At 42.3% G+C, this 14,797-nt stretch overlaps 2 protein-coding genes across 7 annotated transcripts in view; one reads left to right on the forward strand and one right to left on the reverse strand.

Annotated features, from left to right (window-relative positions):
* numb (NUMB endocytic adaptor protein) overlaps positions 1 to 14,797 on the forward strand; it is a 252,505-nt gene that overhangs the window by 22,669 nt on the left and 215,039 nt on the right. The window lies entirely within an intron of this gene.
* Positions 2,089 to 13,474, reverse strand: LOC125483796 (presenilin-1-like). The gene is made up of 4 exons (XM_048600487.1): positions 13,329 to 13,474; positions 4,916 to 5,057; positions 3,511 to 3,578; positions 2,089 to 2,550 (listed from the first exon to the last, which is right to left on the reverse strand). Exons 1-4 carry the CDS (start codon positions 13,472 to 13,474, stop codon positions 2,235 to 2,237), a joined length of 672 nt encoding a protein of 223 aa, XP_048456444.1. The 3' UTR covers positions 2,089 to 2,234.

Genomic DNA, 14,797 nt, shown 5'->3' on the forward strand with positions numbered 1-14,797 from the left:
ACCAACAGGTAATTTTGTGGATGCACCATCAGGTGTGACAGTCAGTAACATAAGTGTGTGGATCCTGATGATTTGTTACCAAGTACATCAGCCCGCAACAATGCATTACACGACATGAAAGAAAATGAACTGCCTTTATATGATGACTTTCAGTCTCAGAACATCACAAAGGACTTCGTAGTCAAAGCAATTGTACAGCATAATTGAAATGGAACAACCAATTTACACACAGCAAATGTCCAGAAACAGGAATGAGATAAATGACTAAATAATTTGTTGTTAGTATTGTTGTTGAGGGCTTAATGTTTGTCAGGTAAACAGGAGAAAGAAATCAATAACCTGCCACATGGGAACTATCACATCCCTCCAGGATTGTGCATCTAGGAATGATTTCACAATGGGGAAATAAGAGGAGAATGCAGTCTCGTCACACTGTAAATTTTCAGCTTCTGAGTAAGCATCCTCTCCCTGCACAGAGCAACAGTCAATGTCTGTGTCGCTGATGATAGTGGCATCAAGCATCTAAGAGATGGCATACAGTACCACACTCAAAAGCAGGAGATAGAGCAAGTCTTTCCTTCTTTCATTTTCAGCTTCTCACTCATATCACAACTTTTGACTATCTCTATATTATTTGATTATGACTGTGGCTCTTGCGCAATGAATACAGCTTCCTACGTGGTCTAATCTTTTGTCTGATTTACACTCCGGCATACAGCTGTGGGTTTTCCACATTAAAGGAGCAGACAAATGCAGTTCTTGTTGCATTTTTTCTGACTTCTCATTGCACCCTCTCTATTTCCAGTACCCCAACTGTAAACCTTCCTCTGTATTCCATCTCTCATCTCAAGGTTTTGAAAGTTAAATTTAATAGAACTGAACTACCACAGTTCAATGCGGCCCTTTTCTTATCCATATAGTCTCCTGAACAATGAGCCTAGGCTCTGTGCATTGAAAAGTCAATATTACAAACAAAATTAGCCAAGTACCTCTGTAAGGTTTCTTTTCTTTAAATCCTACCCCCCATCCAGTGCCTCCTTACAGCTGACACTTGCAGACAGAGGGTTACAAATGAATACCATAATAAAAAAACTATTATGTTTGAAGTTCAAAGAGAAGTTTTAATCTAACTCACAAGAACATACCAGTATGAATGTACCTGAACATGTAGATGCAACAAACAGTCCAATAACCTCAGGAAGGAGGGGAGAATCATACTCCGAGAAAGGTGTTATTGTGTCTGATACTTTTAATTATTTTAAACAGATGGCTGTGTGTGGTTTTGGTGTTTGCTTTTAAAAAGAAAGAAAAGCCCTTTGGAGAATTCTGGAGACATACTTCCCCATTAATAGACAACAAAAGGCAAGTCTTGACGATCACATTGCCCTTGATCAGCCAGGTAATGTGGAAAATTGCCTATCAACTATCATTAGAGACTTATAGCCAAGAGAATGTCTAACAGTGGAGTCATGAGGAGCAGTTCACTTCATTTCAGTTACTCAGAGAATTTCTACAAAACAGACTGATAAAATGAATACGTCGAATTGTCTGAATGTGTTGTACATCATCTATGGTCTGAGTGATGACGATGGCAATGAATATTGTTATACCTTACAAAACCTGCTTTCATGCCAATGAGAAACAACAGACAAGTATTACGCAATGAAGTCAGTGAACCAATCACCAAGGCTTCACCTCACACTGAATGATCAGAGACCGCAGACTGCACTGAGGCTCCAGCTCACGCTGAATGATCACAGACTGTGTGTTCTGTTAGCACTTTTCTCTTTGTAAACACGAAGAATAGACCAAAGAATTGAATTAATTTGTCAGCACTCTGGCTGCTTCATCGAAACACTGACAACCTATGTCTCTGCAAAACTCAGTCTGGAAATGCACAGTGCATGTAACTGTGTACTGCGGTTTGTGCTGTTAAAACTGTACAGGCACACTACTTACCTTTACGGTAGACGCTCACTGAAGTGAAGGTTGAGAAATTCAAGTTGATTTATTTTGACATATAAATCAGCAGAATTTAACTTGTACAGAGGATTATTTAATAACTGGCCCATGTAAGGTTAAGCTTCCACAGGTTAATTTTTTGCTCTCACGCCAGTCACCAGAATCACCAAATTCCATCAAAACCTTTTGGAAATCCTAACATTTTAGATTCACATTGCTGAGAATCTCTACTCTGTATTAGAGACACATCCCACCATTCACTCTGCCTCAACCTAGCCTTCTGTAATATAGGTAAACTGGACTCCACTTCTTCTAATCAGCAGCCCACAGTAAAATTCAAACACAAACTCCCAGGAGTGGATCTTACCATATACCGAAATCACAGCCAGGATTAGCCAGGCAGTCCATTCTGGGAGGTATTTGATGAAAACCAGAGCCATAAGAGCACTGATCATGATCAGGTAGGCTTGCTGGAGCCGAAGTGGGCCCTTCCAGTGGATACAGACCATCCCGACCACTCCAAAGTTCCAGATCACCAATGCCAACGTGAAGTAATCCATGGCAACGTTATATGTTTTGAAGACTTCCCTGATGAAGAGAAAGGACAGGGGCATGATTTACTTAATGGAACTAAGCACTTTCCTGCAGGCGCTCATTCTCAACCTCTCCAAACATTCACACTCTGATTCCTCATTTTGAGGATAATGCTGTAATGACATCCAATATGAACACCATCCAGAACAAAGCAGCCCACGTAACTGTGACCTCATCCAATATCTTCAATATTCACTCCCTTTGCCAATGCACAGTAGCTGCAGTATGCTTTCTTTTTGAAATTGGTTGTCATTGGGGAGATCAATTTTTAATCATCCATCCCTAAATACCCAGTGAGCTGTTAAGAGTCACCCACACTGTTGAGAGTCTGGAATCACATGTAGGTGAGACTAGATAAGGATGGTAGATTTTCTTCCCTAAACCGACATTAGCAAACCAGAAGAGTTCTACAACAATAGACAGTGGGCATGTAGTGACATTGTGTGTTCTACAAGATGCACTGCAGTAACTCACAGAGGTCCCTTAGACAGCATTTTGCAAACCAATGACCACTTCCAGCTTGAAGTACATGGGATAAACAGAATCACCACCAATTGCAATACCCCATTCAAGAAAAACATCATCCTGACTTTGAAATATACCATTGTTCCTTAAGTGTTGATGGGTCAAAATCCTGGAACTCCCTTCCCAACACCGTTTTGGGTGTTCCGAGACTCTAAGGACTGTCACCATCTTCTCCACCACAATTATGAATTGGCAGTAAATGCTGGTCCAGTAGCGACAAGCACACCAACACAGAGAATGAATCTCGTATTCCATTCAGCTAATTCTGTGAACCCTGCTAATGACAGATTTGCTGATGGTGGTCTTCTATGAATACCCAACAGCTCCTACAGCTATTTAGGCAAATGGCATTAGGATGTTTACAGCAGGAACAGAATATCAAATAAAAGCCCCAATGCAGTTACACGTCATTGAAAAGGAGGAACTTACCCCAAATAGATGAACGAGAAAAAGAAAAGCAACAAGAGAGACGAGATTATCAACCATCCATGAATGACCTGTTTAAAAGACATCAAGATAGATTGTGAGGTTTCAAATAACAAAAGGCTTGGCTGACATATTTTCCCCCCTCGAAAGGGTCACATTAGTTTATAGAAATACAATTTGATTCTGATCCCTACGGCACCACAATAGGAAAGGGTGCAGATCCTCTATATATCTCACGCTATTTGTCGGAATTTTACATACTTATTCATACTTCTGAGTCTGGGTGCTTAATCCCAGTTGACACTCCAGTGCAACAGTGAGAGAAAGTTGCACAGACAGGAGCTAGTTTTGTTCAGGTGAGATTTTAAACTGAAGTCTCATCTATGTGCCCTCAGCAAAAAGATGGATGTGAATAAAGTAACTTCAGCTTTGTGAAGGAGTTAGAATGGGGTCACCATTGGGATGTTTAGTCTGTAGAAATTACTGAGAGCTGAAATAGGAAATGCTGAAACAATAACTTTATGCACATAGCACAGTTAACATCTTAAGGGTTGAAGAGAAACAACCTTCTAAAGCAAGCTTAACATTGCAAGTATATAACAAACACCAAACGTATTTAAATTTAATTTTGTAAAATGTCCCAAGCTTATTCACAGAAAAATGATAAAACTGAATTTGACAATAAGTCACGCAAGGAGTCATTAGGCTAAGGCAACAAGGTAGACTTTAAGCAGCATCTAAAGGCAGAAGAGAGAAATGGTAAAATGCAGAGGTTCAGGTGCAAATTTCAGAGCTTAGGGCATGGACAGCTGAAGGCATAGCCACCAATAAAGAAGCAATTAAAATCTGGCATGCTGAAGAGGTACATTCAAGCAGGCTGAGGAGATTGACAAGGAGTAGCAAGTGGCACTTAATGTGAACAAACTACACACTAAGGAAGGAAAAGAAACATTGGAAACATAAGACTGATGTCAGTCCCAGTACAATACAGGAGAAGAATCTAGATATGGTACAGCTTGCCTCAGCTTGTATTTATACCACACCCTTACTGTATCTTCAGCATGTAGCAGCAGCAGTAAGAAAAGCTAAATGGATGTTGGAACATGTAGCTAGAAGGGGGAACTGCTGACTGACACACTATCCTAATGGAATCCAGAAACAAACAATTTATATCTCATCCAAGGTCATTTAAAAAGCAGTCACAGATTATGCAATTCACCTTTCCCTGCATTATGTACAGTGTCACAGTCTCAGCAGATATGATTAAAACTGGTCCACTTATGTAGAATACAACTAATTTGATCATTTCATCAGAGCTGCTGCAATCTCCTTTTTGTTATTCCATAAATCAACGGGAAATATACATAGCCACAACAAGTGTATTCTGCGTAGAGAAGGAGACACATACCTTGTAGCACCTGTATTTGTAGAGAAGTACAAGAACAAGTGTCATCACAACAATGACACTGATCATAATGAGGGCATTCAATATGGAGTTTACAGCTCGCTCTCCAACAGTGTCTGTATCTTCTGTAAATGGGGTGTACAACCTAAAGGCAAACATTACACAGTGCTCAGTCCATTCCCATCAGAACAAACAATCTCATCCAGCTGCAGTTTCCTTAGCAAACAACTATTAACAAAGATTCAAGATTTCTCAATATCCCAGTTATTCTACACTGGATACATTTCAGACCACATTCCCAATTTCTGGTAACTCCAAACAGGAATGTTCATCAATAGTACAGATGTTATAGACCAGACCAGAACCCCCCCGCTACTCAAAATATTTTAAGAAGGTAGCCTAGACCCAAACATGGCAAGTGTAAAGTGTCTGTTCCAGATGCAATGCAACTGGTCAAACTACTCGATGTTAAACAAAACAAAATTTATTTAAACACTGCAGTCAAAATACATTCAAAGAAAGAGGAATTTAGAATAACAACTCTATTGGAAACTTAACAAAATAATAGATACGGTATCTATTACTAATTAACTGTTCTAATATAGTAACATCCCATAAACAGACCCCTTGGCAAAAAGAAAAATTCAGGCACAGATTCTCACATGCAGCTCTCCAATCCAGGTGGAAAAAACATCAAGAGAAAATTCAGAGATAGTAGCAGTCAGGAGACATTCACTGAAGCTCCCAAACTCTGTTGAGACCCCAATAGCTTCTGATGCTACTGAAAAAAACCAAAACCCAGACATCTGGATCTGTGAGAGCTGGCCACACCCATTCAGGCTGTTTTTTAAAAAAACCCAAGGATTCCCAATCTGTTTACTCAAGTCGTTTTCAGTAGCCAGCTTGACACCTCTGCTTTACAACCACAAAAGAATAAAAGAAAAAGTAGGACAAAATAACCTCTCGAAGTGACAGCATCATCACATAGGGCACAGAGACCCACCTCACTTTCCTTTGTACCCCAGGGGTATCACCATATTTTTATTGTCATAATGTTAGGCTCAGGTTCTATTTATTTCTAGTAAATCATACCAGTGATTATTCTTCTCAATCACAGTGATATTACATGACAAGGATAAACTATAACCCCAGAGATTAGCCCCATGTATAATTATCAGAATCCACTCAATTCACACCAGATCTGATGAAGATCGTTGACCTGAAACATCAACTGTCATTCATCTCTCTCAACATCAGCTGCTGAGTTTTCAAACCTTTTCTGCTTCGACTTTAGATACCCTGTATGTCAGTTCAATCTACTCGACCTCGTTGTAACTCACTCAGGTCCCACATGCTCAATTCAACTCTTTCTAGGCCAATAGTGGCCAAAATCTTGTAGGCTCTGAATAATCAGAGATCAGATATACCCAGGAAGAATGCTACAGGACATCTCAAAATTCTTGATGCACGGACTCCTTGGAAATTGCCCAAGAAACCTAAACTTCTGGCGGACAACAGACTGGGACCCTGAGAAAAGGTCTCAACCTCAGAGATAGTGTGAGGGGCTTTGAACAGTTTTGACTCACTTACCTGGATACTGATCCAGGAAATGGCAGACAGGAGAAAACCTAGAACTCCACCACTCCCCAACCCCAATCACTCAACTTGATGCTCATGACACCCACCTCGAGTTCCTGACTATTTCTGACCCGACGACCCCAAACCCATCTCCTACCATAATCCTATTCATCAATCTAACTAGTTTACTGGTTTAATCAGTGTTGAATAAAAAGTTCAATTTTCTGCTTTGAAATTTTACCCAGTCTGGGAATAAATGCCAGTGCTTGTCTTGCTCTGTTTAATATATTTTAAAACTGCATTGCTGCTGCTGGCAATGTGCACCTGTTCTCCCAACTCTTCCTCCTCCAGTATCCCATTTAGACACTTCAGTCCAAATCTTCTGATCTAGGTCACAATCGGTCTTCCTGACCTAGATCAGACAAACGTAACTACTTGTTTTCCCTGGTTTTTTCCTGACTGGATCTTCAACACAGGGTGCATCCCAACAGACAAAGTCAGGCAATCTCACAGACATTATTAGCAATAGTCATAACCCTTCTGCATGGGACTAACTGCCGTATTCCAGAAAGTGAATAGCTTTTAAAAGATCTGAAACCTTCTTTAAAAGGCTATGGAAATAAGGTGAGTGGGGGCAAAGTGCCAGACGGTAAAGGGGCAGTGTTGGTTGCAATTGGGATGGGAGGCAGCGGAAGGAGAATCTGATGGTGAGGGAGAAGAGTTTGGCCGTCAGTTTGTGAAGAGGGTTGGGATATTGGTGGTCAGTGAATGATTGGGGCAGGAATATCAGTGGTATTGTTACTGAAGCATTTAAGCAGCTTTTGATCTTCTAACCATTCCCAGGTTACCGAGTTAGAAAAGTCTGAAATCTCAGGACAGGGAAACTTCCCACAGGAAGCGTAAACTTCTGGGCATGCTCTCTTGTGGGCAATATTGGGACTTCCAATGGGTCCTGATGCATATCTTAGAAGGCAGAACACAGAACTGTACAGCATAGGAACGGGCCCATCGGCCCACAATATTTTGCTGAACATGATGCCAAATTAAACTAAACTCTTCTGTTTGCCCTTGGTCCATATCCCTCCATTCCTCACACGTGCTTATCTACAAGTTCCTTAAATGCCCCTATCTCATCTGCCTCCACCACCACTCCAGGCAGTGTTTTCCAGACTTCTACCACACTGTGTAAAAAACTTGCCCCTCTCGCCTCCTTTGAACATTCCTCCTCCCACCTGAAATGCATGCCTCCTAGTATTAGACATTTCAACTCTGGGAAAAAGATACAGATTGTCAACCCTATCTATGCATTTCCTAACTTTAGACTTCTATCAAGTCTCCCCTCAGCTTCCATCACTCCAGAGAAAACAACCCAAGTTTTTCCAGCCTTTCCTTATAGCTCATACCCTCTAATCCAGGCAGCATCCTGGTAAACCTCTTCTGCACCCTCTTCAAAGCCTCCACATCCTTCCTGTAATGTGGTGACCAGAATTGAATGTATTACTCTAAATGTGGAGAAACCAAAGTCATATAAAGCTGCAACATGACATCCTGACTCTTGTACTCAATTCCCTAAGCAATAAAGGCAAGCATGCTATATGCCCTCATACCACCCTATCTACTTGCATGGTCACTTTCAGGGAGTTATGGACTTGAACCCGAAGATCCCTCTGTACATCGGTACTGTTCAGTGGCCTGCTATTAACTGTACAATTTTCCTTAACGTTTGATCTCCCAAAGTACAACACCTCACATTTACCCAGATTAAAGTCCATTTGCCATTTCTCTGCCCACATCTGCAACCGACCTATATCCTGCTGTATCTTTTGACAACCTTCTACACAATCCATAACTCCACCATCTTTGTATTGTCTGCAAACTTACAAAAAAACCATCTACGTTTTCATCCAAATCATTTATATATATCACACAGCAGAGGCCCCAGTATGGATCCCTGCAGAACACCACTAGTCACGGACATCCAGGGTGAAAAATGCCCTTTCGCCACTACCCTCTGCCTTCTATGAGCAAGCCAATTCTGAATCCACGCGGCTAAGTCTCTGTGGATCCCATGCATCTTAATCTTCTGGATGAGCCTACCATGAGGGAACTTATCAAAAGCCTTACTGAAATCTACGTAAACAACATCAACTGCTCTACCCTCATCGATCATCTTCAATCACCTCCTCAAAAATTTCAATCAAGTTAGTAAGACATGACCTGCCCTGCACAAAGCTATGCTGACTGTCCCGGATTAGGCCATGCTTTTCCAAATGTGCATAAGTCCTATCCCTAAGAATTCTCTTCAATAGCTTCTCAACCACCATTGTGAGACTTACCACTCTATAGTTTCCTGGATTATCCCTATTTTCCTTCTTGGAGAGAGGAACATTAGCCACTTGTCAGTCCTCCAGAACTTCTCTAGTGGCTGGTGAGGATACAAAGATCTTGGTCAAGACACCAGCAATCTCATCTCTTGCCTCTCTCAATAACTTGGGGTAGATACCATCAGGCCCTATGGACTTATCCACCATAATACTCTTCAAGAGACCCAACACCACTTATTTCTTAATCTCAAAATGCCCTATCATATTAGCATGCTCCACACAAATCTCACTACCTTCCATATCCTTCTCCTGGGTGAATACTAACACAAAGTACTCATTTAGGATCTCACATAGTCTGCCTCCGAGCACAATTTCTCTCCATTATGCTGGAGTGGTCCTACCTTCCCCTTGGTCATCCTCTTGTTTTTAATGTATGTATAGAATTCTTGGGATTCTCTTTAACCCTACTTGCCAAAGTCATTTCATGGTACCTGCTTGAGTTCTTTCCTGCTTTCTTTATATCCTTCACTGACACTGTCCAATTTTAGCTTCCTAAACCTTATTTATACTTCTTTTTTCCTTTTGACTAAATCCACAACATTATCCAAAGGTCCCTTATCTTGCCATTCTTGTCCTTCCTCCTTACTGGAGCATACTGGTCCTGAACTCTCATCAACAGGTGTTTAAACAATTCCCACATGTCAAATGTGGACATCAGATGTGGGCTTTCCTGATAACAGCTCCTCCCAATTAACACTCCCTAGCTCCTGCCTAACACGGACGTAATTTGCTCTCCAATTTAGTACCTTGCCACAAGGTCCTGATTTATCTTTTGGGGTAGATTCAGTCTCCAATTATCTAGGAGACTAGAATATAGAGGCCTTTGTTTCTAAGGAGCATGTGATCTCTTTATTCTGCAACTTGAGTAGAACACCTCACAATTCTTGAGACTGAAGTTGATTTGATGATTACAAGCCCATTTAAAATGCATCATGTCATGATTCTTTTGTATTAACTGTACCCTTGAAATCATTTCCCCAAGTCCACAGCAATGTAAATCCGGAAGAATTTCTTACCCCGGGCCCTGTGGAATTCCATTTCATATCTATAGCCAGTCCGAGGAACTACCCTGAACCCTGTTTTCGGTTTGGTAGCAGTTTACTACCCAATTTGTTTTCTAGAACAAGATCCTGAATCCACACAATTTAACTTTGATTATGAGCCCATGGTATTAATCAAAAGGTCATGCAAACATCCAAATGTATTACACCTTCCACATTAAAACCGTCTCAGCAGCAATCTTTTCTTTCACTGGGGTTAAGCTAAGTTGTCTATAGTTCCCAGCTCTTTGATCTATCCCCCTTTATGAAGGGGAAGCATTATGCACCCTCAAGATCTGTCATTATTCCTTCTAATGACAATGAAATAACAGTCCTCTGCATCCTTCCTCAATTTGTGTAGATGCAGTCTACTGGGGCCAAGAATTTTATCCTCCCTAAGAATGATAAGCTTATGTAGTCTCTCCACCTTTTTCTCTCTTGTGCCTTTAGTTGCGATTGGATTTTCTTATCCATTCATGGTGTGTCATTGTTAGTTTCTTCTCAATTTTTACTGGGTATCTTGCTCCTGGTGTTGATTGATCATTTTAACTACTGTTAAATCTGAACTACTGTTCAACCTGGGTTTGCTAATAAAAATTTCCAGTTTATCTTTAGTTCTGCTGTAGTTTCCTGATTTGGTTTTTGTTTTTATTATGTCCTTCTCAAATGTAAAATCTGTATCTGTATAGTTGCCTTAATGTGTTAAAATCCTGAGGCTTTTCACAGCAGCATTACAGAATAAAACACGACACTGAAGTCAGGTGATGAGAAGCTTGGTCAAAGGGGTAGGTTCAAGAAGTATCTAAAAAGGAGAGTGAGCTAGAGCGGCAGAGATTGAGGAAGGGGTAATCAGACTTCGGCCATAGGCTACTGAAGCACAACCATAAATGGTGGCATGCTTAAAATCCGGGATGATCAGGAGACCAGAATGAGAGGAGAGCAGCTACATCGGAGGGTTACATGGTCGCAGAAGATTACAGGGATACGGAAGGGTGAGCCCATAGGAGGATTTGAAAACAAGGATAATAATTTTTGATCAAGAATTTGAACTGTTTAACCAGGATTGTCTGTGGGTCAACAGTATGACGGGTGAAAGGCATTTGGTGTAAATTAAGACAGAGGCAGAGTTTTGGATAATCTCAAGTTTATGGCAGGTTGAGTTTAGAAGGACACAAATCTGTAGTTATAACATATACTTTATAGAAATGTACTTAAAAAAGTCAATCTGTCTTTAAATGGGAACAAGAAGTCTTACAAAGAGAAAGGATCTGTACTCCAGACATGGGATAATCCAATATCTAATATAGAAAGCAAGGTTCAACAGTTTGGAAATGCAGCCATTTTTAAGTTTTGAACTGTACAAAGGTTATGCTGTGAGCAACCATTTATGCAGAGATGTCAGGGGAATTACCTGAATACCTAAAGGGAGACAGAGGTAAGTATTCAGGGCTGCTGGACTGAACCAGATTATCTGCAACCACAATGTGCAGTGTAGTGAAAGTGAAAGTCCAGGGATGCTGGACTGATCCAGGCTATGCACAGCCACAATGCGCAGTACCGTAAAAGTGAAAACAAAAGGCCTTCACTCACTCCCAGGAGCTGTTCTGCTCAGTCCACTTGTGGGAACACAACCTCCAATTATTTGACTACAAAAACCAATGCAACGGATTTCTGACTTCATGTTTTCACCCACCATCCAAGCTTTCCTCATTGGATAATGTTTCACCACTGAATGTTCAATTGAGGAAGAGTCAGTACAGTTTGGGGAGGTGTTGGTATAGTGGTAATGTTGCAGGATAGTAATCCAGAACCCCAGGCTAAAGTTCTGGAGACTTGGGTTCAAACGAATTATATAAATCTGAAATTTGAATTCAATAAAAATATGGAGTAAGAAGTTAGCTTAAGAAGTTACCTTACAACATTCTGGTTCATTTATGTCCTTTTAAGGAAGGAAATCTGCCATCCTCACCTGGTGTAACCTATATGTGACTCCAAACCTATGGTTGAGTTTGAAATACCTTCTTGGGAATTAGGGATGGGCAATAAAGGCTGGGTCAGTCAGCAACACCCATACCTCAACAATAAGTTAAGAAAAAGATACAGATCTTTAAATGGCAAGCTCAGTGTATTATATGTACCAGCATAACAGGTCTGCCATCTTCTGGTGGATGTCAGAATGAAATTACACATCCAACATGATGTCTAACAAAATACCAAATTTGAAAGAAAAAATAGCAGAGTTTATAGGAAGACACTAGAGTTTTGTGACATTTTTATCTTAATCATCACTTATGTATTTCTCGCCAATGAACTGCACACTGCAGAACCTCTACACTATCATGCCTTTGGTCTAAGTCTGAAATACAAACAGAAAATATTGGACAAACTAAGTCAACAAGGGTTTGCTGCAATGTTCATGTCAGCCTCAGCACAAGTTTGAAGAACAGCATCTCATTTTTGCTCCTGGGGGCACTGCAGCCTCTAGGACTCAACTAGATTGAGTGAAGTGCAGGTAAATCTCTGCTTCATCCGGAAGGTGTGTCTGGGGCCTTCGACAGTGAGGAGGGAGGCGATAAATGGGCAAGTGTTACACCTTCTGGATCGCATAACATCTTGTGTTTACTATTTTCATATCTCTCTCTCTGGGCTCCATCTTTTCCTATTCGCTCCAATAGTGGAGGCAAAAAAACAGAATTAACATTTCAGGTTGATCATTTTCATCACCACGTTAAACAATTTATGCTAGATGATGAACAGGACAAAGAACTGCAGATAAAGCACGAACTGTAGATGCTGGAGTCAGAGACAACACAGTGCGGAGTTGAAGGAACACAGCAGGCCAGGCAGCATCAGAGGAGCAGGAAAGTTGACATTTTGGGTCGGGACCCTTCTTCAGAAAAAGCTGTGTTCCTCCAGCTCCACACTGTGTTGTCAAAGAACCGCAGATGCTTGAGATGCTAAGAAGAAACAAAGACAAAATTGCTGGTGAAACTCAGCAGGTCTGGCAGCATTAGTGGGGAGAAAGCAGAGTTAATGTTCTGAGTCCAATGATTCTTCATTAGAACTGATAGCAGCTAGGAAAAAGTGGTATTTATGCTGAAGATGGGATTGAGGCGGAGAGATGAGTGGATAGGAGGAGACAGAGCCCAGAGAGAATATGAAAGGATACGCACACAAGATGTTATTCATAGTAAGCCAGGACAGAAGAGAAGCTGAATAAATGATAATGAGAGCTAAGTATAGGAGAGAAAGGGTAAGCAGTGCTGAAAGCAAGCCACATCATGACAGGATCAGGGTGCGAGGTCGGGTAAAAACATAGAAGGACATAATCAGGCTCAAAAGTTACTGAACTCTATGTTGAGTCCTAGAGGCTGCAGGGTCCCTAAGTGCGAAATGAGATGTTGTTCTCCGAACTTGCGCTGAGGCTTGCATGAACACTGCAGCAAGCCCGAGATAGAGATGTTGCCCAGGGTGCTGGTAGGCAACTGGAAGCTCAGGATCATTTTTATGGAAAGAATGTAGGCATTCAGCAAAGGAGTCACCCAATCTGGTTTCCCCATTGTAAGCAGTAAGTGCAGTAGACAAGATTGAGTGAAGATAACAAGGTGTGGAGCTGGATGAATACAGCAGGCCAGGCAGAATCAGAGGAGCAGGAAAGCTGATGTTTCGGGTCTGGACCCTTCTTCAGAAATGGGAGAGGGGAAGGGGGCTCATAAATAAATAGAGAGGGGGGAGGTGATGATAGAAGGTGGATAGTGGAGCACATAGGTGGAGAGAAGATGGACAGGTCAGGGAGGCGGGGATGAAACTAGTAAAGGTGAGTGTAGGTAGGAAGTTGGGATGGGGGTTGGTCAGTGAGGAGGGAGTGGCGGATAGGTGGGAAGGAAGACGGACAGGTCAAGGAGGTGGGGATGAAGCTATTAGAGGTGAGTGTAGGTAGGAAGCGGAGGTGGGCGTTGGTCAGTGAGGTGGCAGGGGCGGGTAGGTGGGAGAGAAGACAGACAAGTCGGGGAAGCGTGGGGAGGGGGGGGGGGGGGGGGTGGGGAGGGTGCGGTGCTGGTCTTGGGATGAGGAGATTTTGAAGCTCGTAAAGTCCACATTGAGACCATTGCGTTGTAGGGTTCCAAGGCAGAATGTGAGGTGCTGTTCCTCCAGTTTTTGGGTGGCATCGTTGTGACACTGGAGGCAGCCCAGGATGGACATGCCATCCAGGGAGTGGGAGGGGGGAGTTGCAGTGGTGCGTGACTGGGAGGCGTTGTCGTTTGTCGGGAACCGAGCATAGGTGCTCCACAAAGCAGTCTCCAAGCCTCTGCTTGGTCTCCCCGATGTAGAGGAGGCCACATCAGGAACAGCGGACACAATAGACCACATTAGCGGATGTGCAGGTGAACACATGTTTAAGGTGGAAGGTTTTCTTAGGGCCTGGGATGGGGGTGAGGGGGGAGGTGTAAGGGCAGTTAGCACCTCCTGCGGTTGCAAGGAAAAGTGGCGGGGCTAGTGGGGAGTGTCGAGCAGACGAGGGAGTCGCGGAGAGCACGGACCCTGCGGAAGGCAGATAAGGGTGGGGAAGGAAATATATTCTTGGTAGTGGGGTCAGATTGCAGGTGGCAGAAGTGGCAGAGAATGATGCGTTGAATACGGAGGTTAATGGGGCGATACGTGAGGACAAGGGGAATTCTGTCTTTGTTGTTATTGCGGGGAGTGGACTCAGATGCGGGAAATGCAAGAGACGCGGTCGAGGGCGTTTTCAACCACTGTGGAGGGGAAATTGCAGTCCTTGAAAAACGAGGACATCTGGGATGTCCGGGAGTGGAACGCCTCATCTTGGGAGCAGATGTGGCAGAGGCAAAGGAATTGGGAATAGGGGATAGCATTCTTGCAGG

The sequence above is a fragment of the Rhincodon typus genome, chromosome 8 (assembly GCF_021869965.1).
Source record: "Rhincodon typus isolate 14 chromosome 8, sRhiTyp1.1, whole genome shotgun sequence".
NCBI classification, from domain to species: Eukaryota; Metazoa; Chordata; class Chondrichthyes; order Orectolobiformes; family Rhincodontidae; genus Rhincodon; species Rhincodon typus.